We start from the raw sequence: 14,003 nt of genomic DNA, 5'->3' as shown, positions 1-14,003 counted from the left end.
ATTTTCAAAATGTTTGAAGAATTGCATTATCCTGTGTAGTCCGGTCCTTGGGATGTTGCCCAAGACAATGACTCCCATTTTTTTATTGTTGTCCTTTTAGGTCTTTACCTTCCTGTCCTTCTTCTGGCAATCATATTCTTGTTTTCCAAGATAACTTTCTTGTTCTCTGTTCTTTTTAATACCATTTTCTTCTTCTTCTTTTTTTTTTTTTTGGAGGTAGGAGAGGGAGAGAAGTATAATTTACTGTCTTTGTTACTGCTTTTGTTTTATTCGTTTGAGATTTTTAAATTTTTTGTTCAGATTTTTATTTTTCTTCTACTCTCATGTCATCTCCATTGTATTTATTTGTTGTTCATTTATTCTGTCTGTCATGCTTGACACTTCCACCAAATATGGCTATTCTTGGCTATGCTTGCATGTTTAAGAAGGAAGTTCTAAAATCCTGAGTGAAGATGTCTAATTGTTAACTGCATTATGAGTTGATAGGGAGGTAACCAGCTTTTTTCATTGAGTAACTTCCAAATATAAACTTACATAGCTCTGTTCCCCTATGTTTTTTTTTTTCAGTTTTTCTAGAATAAAATCCAACTAACTTGAGTCTGAAATTGTACATCTTGTTGCCAGCACACTGAGATTGGAATGCTCAAGGAAGACCGGAAAATTTCAACCAGAATGAACAACTTAATTTGTTCTATTTCCAGTCCAGTGTGTAACTCTTGTCATTCATAGTGCCTTAGATCCCATATGCCACTGTCACCAGAAGATATCTATGGAGCTCCTGGAGGCAGTACCTTGACTCAGGACAAGTGGCATACTTGACATATGTGAGAGAAAAGAATTTCGGCACATACCAGAGACAAAGATGGAGCTTTATATAGGAGAGCAGAGACATTTGAGGGAGAATGTGGGCTATCTAGAGAGTGAGAATTTGGGGAGGTAAGGCATGGAATATACATTCAAGGGAGAATGCAGTCCAGCTCAAGAATGAGAGGTAACAATCCCTTGCTTTGGTGTTCATTGGTATCTGTAGAAGGGCAGCAGAAGGGGATACACTATAGGTTGTTACTATAGTATACAGTTACTTCTGTTGGCAAGGGTACAAGCTACGTTGCTCTTGTGTGGCTTGTCTCACATTTGAACAGCCTTGAGAGTTTTCCTGCATTCCAAAGGTTTGTGGGTACTTCTCTTTGAGAGTCAGCATATTTTTGAATCCTCAAACTCCCACCCCATCACAACTGCTTTTCAATATCTGTAATGAATAACCTCCCATTATGGTTCACTGGCTCTGTTCACAGATTGGAGAAGAAATTTGAGTCTGTGACTGCTTTAGACTTTCAACCAATCCCCACATTAAATAAGTCAATTAGAATGGTTTTCCTCCATGCCCATTTATTGATTGATTACCTAAAGATTTATTGAGTACTAATGACAAAGTCTTTCTGCATATTAATTATGTAAATTCCTTACGTGGTGATGATACAAGTTGCCCTATGTGTGGGCACTTGCATGGGAGATTGCCTCATCAATTCATTTTTTTTTTCTTGATGTTCTTTGGATTCCACACCATAAACATCTTTTACCACTTCATTCCTTTTTCTTTTCTTCCCATAGCTCATATCTATTAAATAGAATTGCCACTATTTCCCAGAAAAACCATCCAATCAATTAGGAGAACATTAATTTGCCCCAATTCTTGCCAGAGGATAGAAGCACTAGCCGAATTTTGGCACACCCATGCTATTACATAGCCAAAAGAGAAGGATGTGGAACAGGGGATGGGAGAACAATATAGGATGCAGAATCCTAGTTTACCTTTCAGAACCTCAAGAAAGTACTGGCAAAAAGATGGGCAGAGGAAAACCCAAAATGTAGAGGAAAACCGTGTTTTCTTTACAGAAAAACCTGTTTTCCAATACAGTTGATACTACCTAAGCAAATAACCTGATATCCAAGATTTAAGTTCCTCAAAGATAAATTGGGGTAAAAAGAATAATATCTACTTCATAGATTTATAATCTGTAGTAAGATAAATTTAGCAAAAAATCCAGCATTTGCTTGCTATGGCTCAATACATTATAATTCAGACAAGTCTTATTTGTCTTTACTCAATTTCTGGACAAAGGATGACTTTGATAAACTAACTTTAGTAGAGAAAAAGTATCTCCATGTTTCTTGAATTCTGGTGGAGTCCGAAGTGAAGAAACATAGATAATGGAACTGGAGTGAGTAGGGGAAGGAAACCTGGTCTCTGATGAGACAAATTGGCTTAGTCTGCTCCTTAGGATTACTATTAGGCAATTTGGGTGATAATTTCTAATTCATGGAATAATTCTTCTTGGTTGGCATAATAGTCTCATTTTAGAGGTACAGGAACTAATACACAGTGAGTTTCAGTGTCCTGCCCCAATAATAAAACTAGAAACAGGTAGGATTTGGACCCAGATCAATCTGCCTTCCGTGCCTGTACACGTGGCACCACAAATTTCCTTCACTTATATATTTATTGCTATGTATTTATTAATATTTATTTCTTCCTTCTAACCAATAAAACTCATAAAGGAAGAGGACAACCTTATCTGGTTTTGTGCACCATTATATCTCTAGTGCCAAGTTCAGTACTGAATTCATAGTACAGAATATGAATATTTGATAAATTTTAACTGAATGCATCAGTGACAGAAATGACAAGATCCCTATCAAGATGGCTAAAAGATGCCATTATCACACTGGAAGATGATTTGAAGAATGCATATGTTCACTAATTCCTAAGTTTTTCTGTTTTAAAACACCCAATATTTGAAGCACTGTCAATGTGAAGGACAGAGCCCATGCAGAATGAAACAAAGCTCTAGGATATTCATATATGGCCAAGCTTTCTAACTGCTAACATGAAGCTGAATGTATGAGAGAAGCTCTATTTCCACCACCATTACCAGGCCCTACCCTCCAAAAGTGTAATTTATTAATGCACAATTGAACCCATGTTGGTTCATTTTATCCAAAGATATGTTTCTGATTTTTGTCTGGTTCTTGTCATATTGAGCGTAACCTTGCATTAGCAACCACAACAAGAATTACTCTTTTTTCTTAAAAGGTTTTTGACGTCTGCCTGTTTCCAGATACCAATGCTCTCCACCTTTTTCTACCTGTTATATTGGAAAAGATCTGATTCATTAAAAGGAAAGACTATAGAAGTATTATATACATGGATTTACAATCTTCTTTAGTGACATTATTCTTGATTTAAGGCAAATCAAGGAAGGAAAATGAGCACTTGGCATAGTGTAGATAGATTGGTAGTAAAACTCTGTCTATATTTCATGCAAAGAGATGAATGCCTATGGGGGAAAATTTTTCTACATCAATGGACAATTTTCCATGTCTCCCTCACACAATTAATAGGGCAAAGATCCTTCTTCAGAGTCCATGTGGTTCATTTGGGGTAGAATATAATTTCCTTTCAATTTTCAGTTACTGCTGCATTACCCTTGGCATTTAGCAGTGCAACAAAGTTGTATATGACCTTTCTGAGAGCTACTCAGCTACTGGGACCCCAAAATGTCAAGTACAACTCAGTTGCTCTCAGAAAATTTCCACTTGCAATTCACTTGTACTTGAAATTGATCACATACAATGCAACTGAAATGCAAAAAGAAAAAAATAAATAAAAGACCTTGTAGAAACTCTTGGGGAAATTAATCCATATCATTGTAAATGTGACAGAGTAGAATGATCTCTGTCCTCATTAGTAAAGAAACAGAGTCAAGTGGATTAAATTGGGCCTCAGATCAAGTGCTGTGTGTCCTACTCTCTGGCTAGGTGACCTTGTCCAAACTATTTAGCTTCAGGACCTAGTCTCTATATCACAGATGCTCTATCAGAACAGAGTGTCATATTTATCATTCTGTCGGTAAGTCCCATGTTCCTGCCTTTCCCTGGGACTTGCTGCCTCTCTTCTTTCCATGAAAAGGTGCTGGTACACCTCTGCAAAGGTGAAATCATTCTGACCTGTGCTCCTACTGTCATTTGAAGGGAAGCAGTCTGCTTGTATGACACAAGTGTGTCAATTTGCTCTTTCTGTCCTTCTCACTTCTCCTAGCTTTTTCATAGACTGAATAAAATCTGAGAAGGGTTTTCAGCCCATCCATTGGAGTGTTGGGATAGTAATGGTAAACTTTTCAGCCTCCTCTTCCAAGCATTCAATTCCTCGATATTATGGAAGTAGGTAGGAGACAGTAATCATCCATGGTGTTGACTGATATTAAAGAATCTGCATTACATGAGAAAATAATATTACCAAGCACAGAGGTGCTCAAGCAGTTACAGTGTGAATTATTCTTTTTCCCATTAATTGATGATGCTCTTAAACTCATTGTTAAATACTTGGTTAGCAAGAAGATTCATTGACCTAAACCAGTGATTCTTAACTGCTGGTGATTTGCCTTCAGAAGACATTTAGTAACATCTAGAGAGATTTTGATTGCCAAAACTAGGACAGTACTTGTGGCATCTACTAGGTAGAGGCTAGGGATGCTACTAAATGTCTTAAATTTTATAGGTCAGTCTCTACAACAAAAACATTATCCAGTCTGAAAGGTCAGTAGCACCCCTGTTGAGAAACTCTGACCTTAAATGATTTCCATTTTAAAACCCGAGTGAACATCTAAATTCTTTAGAGACTGGTCACTGGAAGAAGAAATCACAGTTGTGTCAAACAGCTATCCACACACACACACTCTTTTTTCTCACTTTAGATTGTGTGAATTCACAATGTTTTCCACCAGGACTTTTAATGTGTGCTCTATGTAACTCTAAGTTGGTACCAATTAAAGAAACATAAGATTCTCTGGTGAGAGATGTCTCCTTAAAGGAACCAGGAGCATGCCATAGTAAATTCATGAAGACTGTGAAACCAAGTGGAACTGAATTTGCCTTATGACTTTGCCACTTGAAGTTAGATAACTTTGTACAAGTTATACAGCATTGCTTCATTTTCTGTTTGTTTGTTTTTGTTTCTGTTTTGAGCAGTGGTAACACCTGCTTCCTAGGGCTTTCGGGAGGACTAGAAACTACATGTGTTCCATGGGCAACACAGAGCAGTGGGAGGAAGATGGCAGTCAGTCACTGTGACCAAAGGAACATTGTACACAGAGAGCTGAGGAAGACCTGCCTCATCTCCCCAGGCAGTCTGCCTCTTGCTTCTTACCGTTTACACAGGGTTTTGTGTGCCGACATGTCATCTTGCATGACTTTTCCAAAATATTCTTTAACTACCAATATTGAACACCATCTACAATGATTGGGCACAGCCCTGTTCTTTTGAAATTGTCAATCTTCATTTCTATAGGTGGAATCTTATTAGCAGTATGAGTCATTAATGGTTGTTCAAAGTGAGCATAATTGGAAAGCTTATCTTGATTTCAGGGGAGAAAAAGATTAAAGGGCCAAGTTTTATCATCCTGAGAAATACAACAAAATGAAAATTAATCTAGATCCCATTGACACGTTGTAAGAGAGCAATATTTTCTGACACAGAGGGGGAAGGGGCAGAGTAGTAGTTTTAGGGTAATCCACAAACATGACCTAAAAAGTGAACTCAGTTTCAAGAGTCTTCCAGTAGTTTCCTTACTATCCAAATCATTTCTTTTTGAAACAAAATTTCATGGCATGTTACTAATATCTACATTCATACTATTGTTTGCTTATTGAATACAAATGGGCAAAAACAGAAGTCAATCAATGAGCTCAAATGAAGTCTTATAGGAGGAGATGGACCCAGTAGTGAGTCGAGGTTTGGCTAACAAACTTATTGCAATGGCCTCAAGCTGTCGTTATACAGGATTCCACAAAGCAAACTAACTTCTTTTAGAAAGTCCCAACTTCTCAGATAAGAAACAATTCTAGAATAGAAATATTCTTATTTGCAGGAGAAAGAATATATATGCAAATAAAAATAGTTTGTTTTCTCTTCTGGCAAAAAAAAATTAAGCTGCTCAGAAGTAGAAAAGAAAATTTTATAGTGAAATTTCCTGTTTGGGGAAAGGATTTTTATGGGAACACATCTATCAGACTTAGTTTCTGTTCCAAATGGGAAAGAAAATTACATTTTCTCCTTGGGAAGTGCACAGATCTCTTGATATGGCCATGGACTTGGGATTTCTATGCTGTTTGCCTTCAGGCGGATATGTGCTTCCCTCTTTCCCTCTCGGCCAGTCTCAAGAGTGAGGTGTCACCACATCAGTGACTTTGTGTGTCACTGATCCTTTACAGATTGTCCTTAAAGACAAATTCCACAACCCCTGATTACTCATGTCCGTTTACGATGCTTTGTTTGACCTTGCTCTGCCTTTTTGCAGTTAGTTCTTACATGTACAAAATGGGAGAATGAGGTTGAGAGAGTGGAGTTTGCAAGGACTTGATCTTGACCATCTCTGGTTGTTCCTCCTCTGTGTTCTCTCCCCTCTCTAGGCACTAAGGGCACATTTGGCCTTTATTCAAGTGAACACGTGGAGGGCAGTGTGGGGACTTTTGACTGTGTCTTCAGTGCCTTTGCACCCTCAGGACGCAGCGTGGCACTTGGCTATGTCATTGGTAACCCATTGACAGATTTTAAGTGAATGATAAACACCACTGCTGCCATTCTGCTCCCTATTATTCCTTTGAGAGCTCACAACACAATACATATATGCACATTTTATTTTGTATCAAATCTCTAGTTACGAGAATAATCATCAGTGACAGATGCACATCTCTAAACAATATTTCACTTTTCATTTCTGATGGGCATGGAACATCCAGGGTTTGTGGTTATACTGCACATTGTCATGAATGTTGTTGGCTGTTACCCAGACTTTCTATCACCTTGGCCATTAGAACACAGTTCAAAATCAATTTTATCAGATTTTCTAAGGAGGGAAGCTCTGGAAGAGTCATTTTGCTTACAATTGGCCACAAACGAGGTTGACATGAAAAATGTTCTTGCAGAAGCAGCCTGAAAGGACAAATAGTGCAAGTGAGTCTGTTATATTTCACCTCCTCCTCCTCCTGATTTTCTGCTAGTTCTGCTGTGCTTAACATTTTGAATATTTAATACTATGCTAATTTTTCCATTCAATGTCATTTCTATTCTAGAGAAACTTCTACAGAAGTCATTCTACCAATATTTAAAATAAATGAGGCTGTTATTTGAGACATTCATATTGCTTATGATTATTTTAAACCTCAAAACTTGTTTTTCCTCCTCTATGAAATTTTTTTATGTTTAAAGGTAGTGACAAGAACAAACCATGTACTCATGTTTCCTTTTTCTCAAATTCCAATTTTAGGTAGCAAGAGGAAAAACATTCACACGGTAGAAAGTCATCGAAGTTGACATATTACATAATTGCCTTGATACATTCTTTGAACACCAATGAAGTAAAATGTAGTTGAAATAATATCCTACAACTATTCAAACACATAGGACCAGAAACATCTCAATATATTATAAAAAATTAACGTTGCTCTGTCATTGAACTTTCTAGTTTGTATTATTCTAAGCCCTCAGATTGCAAATGATCTCTTCCTCAAAATACAGCATTCTACTTGAATCCATACTCTATTAAGAATTTACTCCAGTACCACTACACCTGAAATGGCCATGGAAATCAGAATATCAGAGTTGCCAGCATCTCATAGTATGAACTGAGTGAGACATTCAAAATCCGTGCATCTAAGCCCTAATCTTATTGGCAAGAAAATAAAGGCCTTTTCCCATGTTATGCATGATGTTAATGTTAAGACACTACCCCTTCCATTGTGCCAAGTTGGTAACAATTCTGTAATACACTTTTTCAATTACTGTATATTGAAAATAGACTCTGATTCAACACATCACAAATCTTGCATATTTAGGTATTTGTATGTGCATGTGTACACACACACACACACACACACATGCCATCATCCAGCGCACAAGTCTCACTCTATTGTGAATTATATATTTATCTCTTCTAAAAGAGATAACCTGGTAAACACAAAGTATATAAAGCTTTGTAGAATACAGATTTTGCTGGGAGATACCATTAAAATGTTTTGTCTAATAAAAATGTGAAAAAAAGAAAGAGTAAAAAATTCTAGAATTTTATATCCATTCTTTTCCTAAGACCGATGGAGTATGCACATTTGCTTCAGTAATAATTTTGATGGACTAGATCTTTCTTCAGGAAACAAGTTAAAATGGGTCTTTTTCCCAAGGTTACTTCATATTTTAAAAATACCTCCTAGCCTTTATATCAATGGGAAAAAAAAACTGTTTGGCAATGTTAGTTGATAACTGGGTTTCCATAAGGAAGTGAAGCTTATCAGGAGGGAGAAAGGTAATCAAGAGGGGTGGGTACAGCTGGAAATGAATTAGGAGTGAATTTCCAGGAAGGTTAGACAGTGGAAAGGACCCTTGCACTGTGGGCTGTGACCTACTTCACATCCTGCTTTTATAGTCTGCAATCAACCTTTGCATTATCACCCCACTCATAGCATCCGACTTTTTCGTCCCAATATTCCACCCCCATCCTGGGTTATGGTGAACTCTCAATGGTAAATAAATGCTCTGCTTGTAACTTCTTAACTTAGCAACTCAATGACAGCATTTATTTGTTTCACACTTACTGTATTTCCCACAAGCCAAGTGTTTGTTGTACCAGAAAATATTCCAATAAAATATAGGGCATAAAGTGATTTTTAGCAAATTAACACCAAAAAAAAAACTGGAAAAATAATTCCACTTCCAAATAGTCTGTAGATTCAAACCTCAGCAGAATTCTTAAAACTTACCAATTAATGCACTTTTTAGCTGAAGAATTTATTTTCTGAATTTATCTTTGGATTCAAATCATTTCCCATATTAAAAAAAACAGACTACAGCTTTTTAGTCTTAAGACATTCTCAGTTATATCTTAATAATATTGGCAAGAAAGCACAAAGAGTCTGTATTTTATTAAAATTTCAAAAGTGTTGCATTTTTTCAAGACTTTTAGAACTAGCCAATGCAAAAAAAAAAAATCAAGTACTGCTTAAAAAAATTTCTTTCCATATCCTAAAATATACTCACAAACCATATATCCCTCAATACATTTTATTTTAGGAAAAATGTAAGCCACAAACCCAGAACTTGAAGAGGAAAAGTGATTTTTTTAAGCAGAAATGTGATTTATATATGCAATTTTTCTTCAACACCTCATACTTTGAAAATACATTTGTATCTCCTGAGGACAGCAGAGAGAGATACCCTTTCTATTTACAGCATCCAGCAAATTATAAGCTTAATAAATAAATGTTAATTTGATTTGATTTGGGGCACTTTTTTAAAATTCAAAATATGTCTTTCGCATTAATCCCAGATATGACCTTGATATAGATTGGTTTAAAGGATGTTAAAACCAAGGCAGAGATCCACGAGAACCACTTGGATGTTTCTCCCAAAGTGGTCAAGCATCATCCTGCTGGACCATGGCCACTCCAAAGTGCCTGGAATCCATTAAGCCAGGAAGTACTGTAGAACTGAGACCCAAATGTGTTAGAAATGCTCTCACATTCATTTTGATCAGCTCCCTCTGCCTCCTGCTTTACCTCTAAAAGGGAAGACAGAATGGAAGAGGCAGCAGTTCTGTAAGGATCCAAGCAACACACGGAAGTTCAAGGATCTAAATCACTTCTCCACTAACAACAGCTCTGGGATCATTGCAAAATTACTTAGCCCTTTTACAAGCTAGTTACTTCCACCTCCCTCATCTATAAACATGCAAGGTTGGACTAAATCTCCCAGGTCTCTTCCAGGTCCCAAATCCTATAATTCAGACTGCCAATAAAACATGACCGTAACTCTGGGATATTCATTTTCCAAAGTAAAGTTGTAAACGGTCTGGACTTTTTCATTAACAAATGCCAGAAGCTATTGGGAACTTTGTGGGTGCTCAATAAATATGAAACAATCAATTTTATCTTTCATCTGCAAAATGGGGTGAGTAATGCTGACTTGTCTCCCAGAATTTTGTGTGAGAAATAATAGATGAGAACAAAGCACTTTTCAGATAATGAAGTAATTCAAATAAGCTGCTTTAATAGGTCTGAAGTCTGGATGGATGATGCAAGAATAAAGTGCCTTTTTTATTATTACATCTGTGAAATACAACAGTCTTTTCATCTGTTTAAGAAAAAACAAGTCATTATCCTTGCTTATCATTGAAAAGTCAGCTTGAGTAATTTCCGTGCAAATGGAATTTTTCATGTGATTTTAACATTTATCACTTTTAACAAAATGCAGCTTTTATCTTTACCTGATACCAAAATGGAATCATATCTTGATTTAACTAGCTTAATGAGGCATTCCATCAGCATTATACTACTCTGCCCCCCAAAAAATGCTTTCTGAAATGACTGATAAACTGCACAAATGAGAAAATTGCAAATTTAATAATCCTCCTACTCAAAAGAGAATACAATCAGGAATTATTACTAATGAAAATGATATATTGCATCCTAGCTTCCTGGGGACTTGCACTGGATAGGGTGTTGTTTTTTTTCTTAGTGTTTATAGCCAAAAAATAATATGCTCTGTATATTTTACAGTGTTCCAACAAAAGGCAGCAAGAAGACAATCTGATGATGAAAAGTTCCATGGTCTTCCTAAGAAACCAGGTACTGACACTAACTTCAGTCTAGTTAATAATCTTTAACATTTAAAGAAATCTTATGAATACTGAATAAAGCCCCCAGGGTAGAAGTAAATGATTGTGTTTGATTAATTTCACTCTCAAGTTAGTGTCTTGCCCAAACGTAATTTTGACATAATAAAATCAATGCAAGAAATTTATTTTAATTAACAAAGACAGGAAATGGCCTTGTCAGAATGCCTGTGGTGATGCTGTTACCAGGGATTCAGGAAGGTTAAGTAAGACAAATTGTAATGTGCATCAGAGGTCACATATTCCAAGACCTTCAGAGGGTGGAAGGGTCCAATGCTTGATCCCCCAAAAGCATGAGAATTCTATGTGATGCCCTTTTATCAGTATTCTTTTGCCTTCGGCCCTTGATTCAACATATTTTGAATAATTGTTTGTAATGCAGAAAAGTGCTGAAAATTGAAGCCACAGAGATATCTCACAGAGTAGGAATATTTTCTACCTCCAGTTTCCTCTAAAATACTTATTTCTTTTTGAAAAGAGAGACTCTAGCAAGTTATTAATCATGATTTTTAAGACAAACAGGACTGATTTAATGTTCAAATATGAAAAACATAAAAGGTGATAGAGGTAGGGAGTAACAATAGCTGACTCTGATATGAAAATTGGCAGACCCACCTTTGAAATAATGTAAATCCTAAATCATGTTATCTTGAAATTGGTATCAGGAAATTATTGAGAGAAACATTAAAACAAAACCAGAACATTATTTCCAAGCAGTCACTAACCAGTCCTGTGGTTGGATACTAGTTTTTGTACTATTATAGAAATTGTGAGGTGTAGATTGCACCAACTTCTAACACTCACTGAACTATTAAATACATAACCCCAACAGTCCTGCTCCTGTGGTACTATGGAATGTCCTTCAAACACAGTTGTGTCTTTAAATGAGTGATCTTCACCCATCACTTCAAGTAGCATTTCCCATGGCAACCAGGTTGTACTTAGATAGTTCTTGCAATTAAGTTCATGGTGTTTGAATGCAGTACATGAGGAGGCTGAACTTCTCTTCTCCCATGAATCACGAGGATAGATTGTTTCCAAATTTACATGTACCAAACTCTCTTTATCTGGCAATTTTCCATTTTTAGCAATTTCATATTTGGTGGGGGGAGAGGTCTTTTTAAAATCTGATGCTATCCTCCCACTGAGCCTTTAGCTCTCTCGAGAAATCAATGCAAAACTTCATGTAAGATTTTTGTGCAACTCAGATCAGAGCAGCTCCTAACGAATTAAACAAAGTAGATAAGATTATTTCTATCTGGACTCCCCCACACATCGCACAGAGCTTTAGAAAGAACAAAGAGAGGAGATGCTTTGAGCTCTTTGGGATAAAATGTCCCTGAAGCATTTTTCTTATAAATTATTCTAGTATCATGTTTTTAATTAAGTTCAGTCAGAATTAAGGGGAGATGAAGAAGGGTGACAAGTGTCAAGTGTGATGAAGAGATTCATGAAAAGCTTGATCTTATCAATTAGCCTTCTGGGTGTTCCACAGAGAACAATGTGAGGGAAGGCATCTAGTATCCACTTAGCCTCGAAGAGCTGATTATTATTCCACCACGTGGATAGAAAAGTAGTTTCCATCTGTGCCCAGACAAAAGGGGAGGAGAGAATGGTGAAAGGAAACAGGATTCTAATTATACGATATTTTACGGGTTTATCTGTCCATAATTTATTACCCAATTTGCTTCATCAAGGTCAATTATCACTAGATTTTTAGAACTCTACAAAGACTAGGATACTGAATGTTTTTTTTAAATATGTATTCTTAAGTTTTAGATGAACACAATACCTTTATTTTACATTCCATGTGGTGCTGAGGATCAAACCCAGTGCCTTGTGCATGCTAGGCGAGCACTCTACCACTGAGCCATAACCCCAGCCCAATACTGAATGTTTTGATCATATTTTATCTGACATCTTTCTTCTTTCTAGATTCTTAAATTCAACTTATGGGTAACATTTTTTAAAAATTTACTGTATTGAATTTATTTTACAACTTATTACAATTTAATATTTATAAATTATATTCCATGTAAAATAATCAGGTCTCCCAGGTTCACATGAAACAAGTAAATTGAATAATAAACATATGTAAGAATAGATGTATATATATATATATATGTGTATGTGTGTACATAATTTTTGGAGAAACGATTGTTGTTAAAGGTTTACCAGCAAATTTTTATTCAAATCCAACCATGTCAATAGTTACAGGAAATGTGAAAAGATAAAAGCATCAATTAAAAGGCAAAGATGGTCAGATACAATTTTCAGATGCAAAGCCTACTACAAGCTTCTTTTAAAAGATTCAGTTTACAAGTAACAAAACAACAAATATATGCATAAATACACACAAATACATTATAGATTATGCAAACCTTAAATTTGTGCCAGAGTAGATATGATGCAAGTGCTTTAATTGTGAAGAAAGGAAAATTTCATAATTTGAAAATAATTTACCATCCAGATTTAAATGTGTAACTATTATGCAATAAATTATATGAGAAAGATTGACTTGGCCAAAATAACAAGAAAATCCTCAAAAATAAGAAGCCAAAATAAGAAGCCTGATTAAAACTTTAAGAGAAATTCACTTCTTTTTTAAAACTGGTTCTTTTTAGTTATACATAACAGTAGAATACATTCTGATATAATTATATAAGCATGGAATATATCTTATTCTAATTAGGACCCCAGTCTTGTGGATGTACATGATGGTAAGATTCATTGTGTTATATATATATATATATATATATACACACACACACACAGGAAAGTTATGTTAGATTCATTCCACCATCTTTCCTTTTCCTATCCTTCTTCCTTTCCCTGCATCCCCCTTTGTCTAATCCACTGAACTTCTTTGATTTGTCACTGTATGATGGTTTCACTCCATTCCTTTAATCTTGGGCATCAGTAATTTACAAGAACCAAGATAACATCAAACCTTATGAAACATTAAAAAAAATCTTTCTGATGACTGCAGTCTGCAGGGCAACCAGCATCTAGCATGAGAAAAAGAAGGATAATTGGGAAATAAATGAACTTATCTAAGTACCTCACTCCAGCTATATTTCCTAAACCGTTTAGATATTATAATCATCCAGACCATGGCACATACTAGGCAATCAAATCTGCTTGTTATTGGATTCATGAACACTCTTCAGATATCCTGAGTTCTGTGGTATAATAAGAAAGGCAGTAGATCCTTTCATCAACGATGACCTCTTTATTCACTGGAAAAAAAAAGGGAGTGAGGAATTTTCTGAAATTTTGTCA

At 35.9% G+C, this 14,003-nt stretch overlaps 1 protein-coding gene across 1 annotated transcript in view; it reads left to right on the top strand.

Annotated features, from left to right (window-relative positions):
- The window catches only part of Bank1 (B cell scaffold protein with ankyrin repeats 1), a 286,896-nt gene that overhangs the window by 238,271 nt on the left and 34,622 nt on the right, over positions 1–14,003 (top strand). Inside the window, exon 11 of the mRNA XM_078021872.1 lies at positions 10,606–10,674. Coding sequence (XP_077877998.1) covers positions 10,606–10,674 — 69 coding nt within the window. The remainder of the gene's footprint in view (positions 1–10,605; positions 10,675–14,003) is intronic.

The sequence above is a fragment of the Ictidomys tridecemlineatus genome, chromosome 9 (assembly GCF_052094955.1).
Source record: "Ictidomys tridecemlineatus isolate mIctTri1 chromosome 9, mIctTri1.hap1, whole genome shotgun sequence".
NCBI classification, from domain to species: domain Eukaryota; kingdom Metazoa; phylum Chordata; class Mammalia; order Rodentia; family Sciuridae; genus Ictidomys; species Ictidomys tridecemlineatus.
The sequence above is the reverse complement of the archived record's forward strand: the minus strand, read 5'-3'. Positions and strand labels throughout refer to the sequence as shown.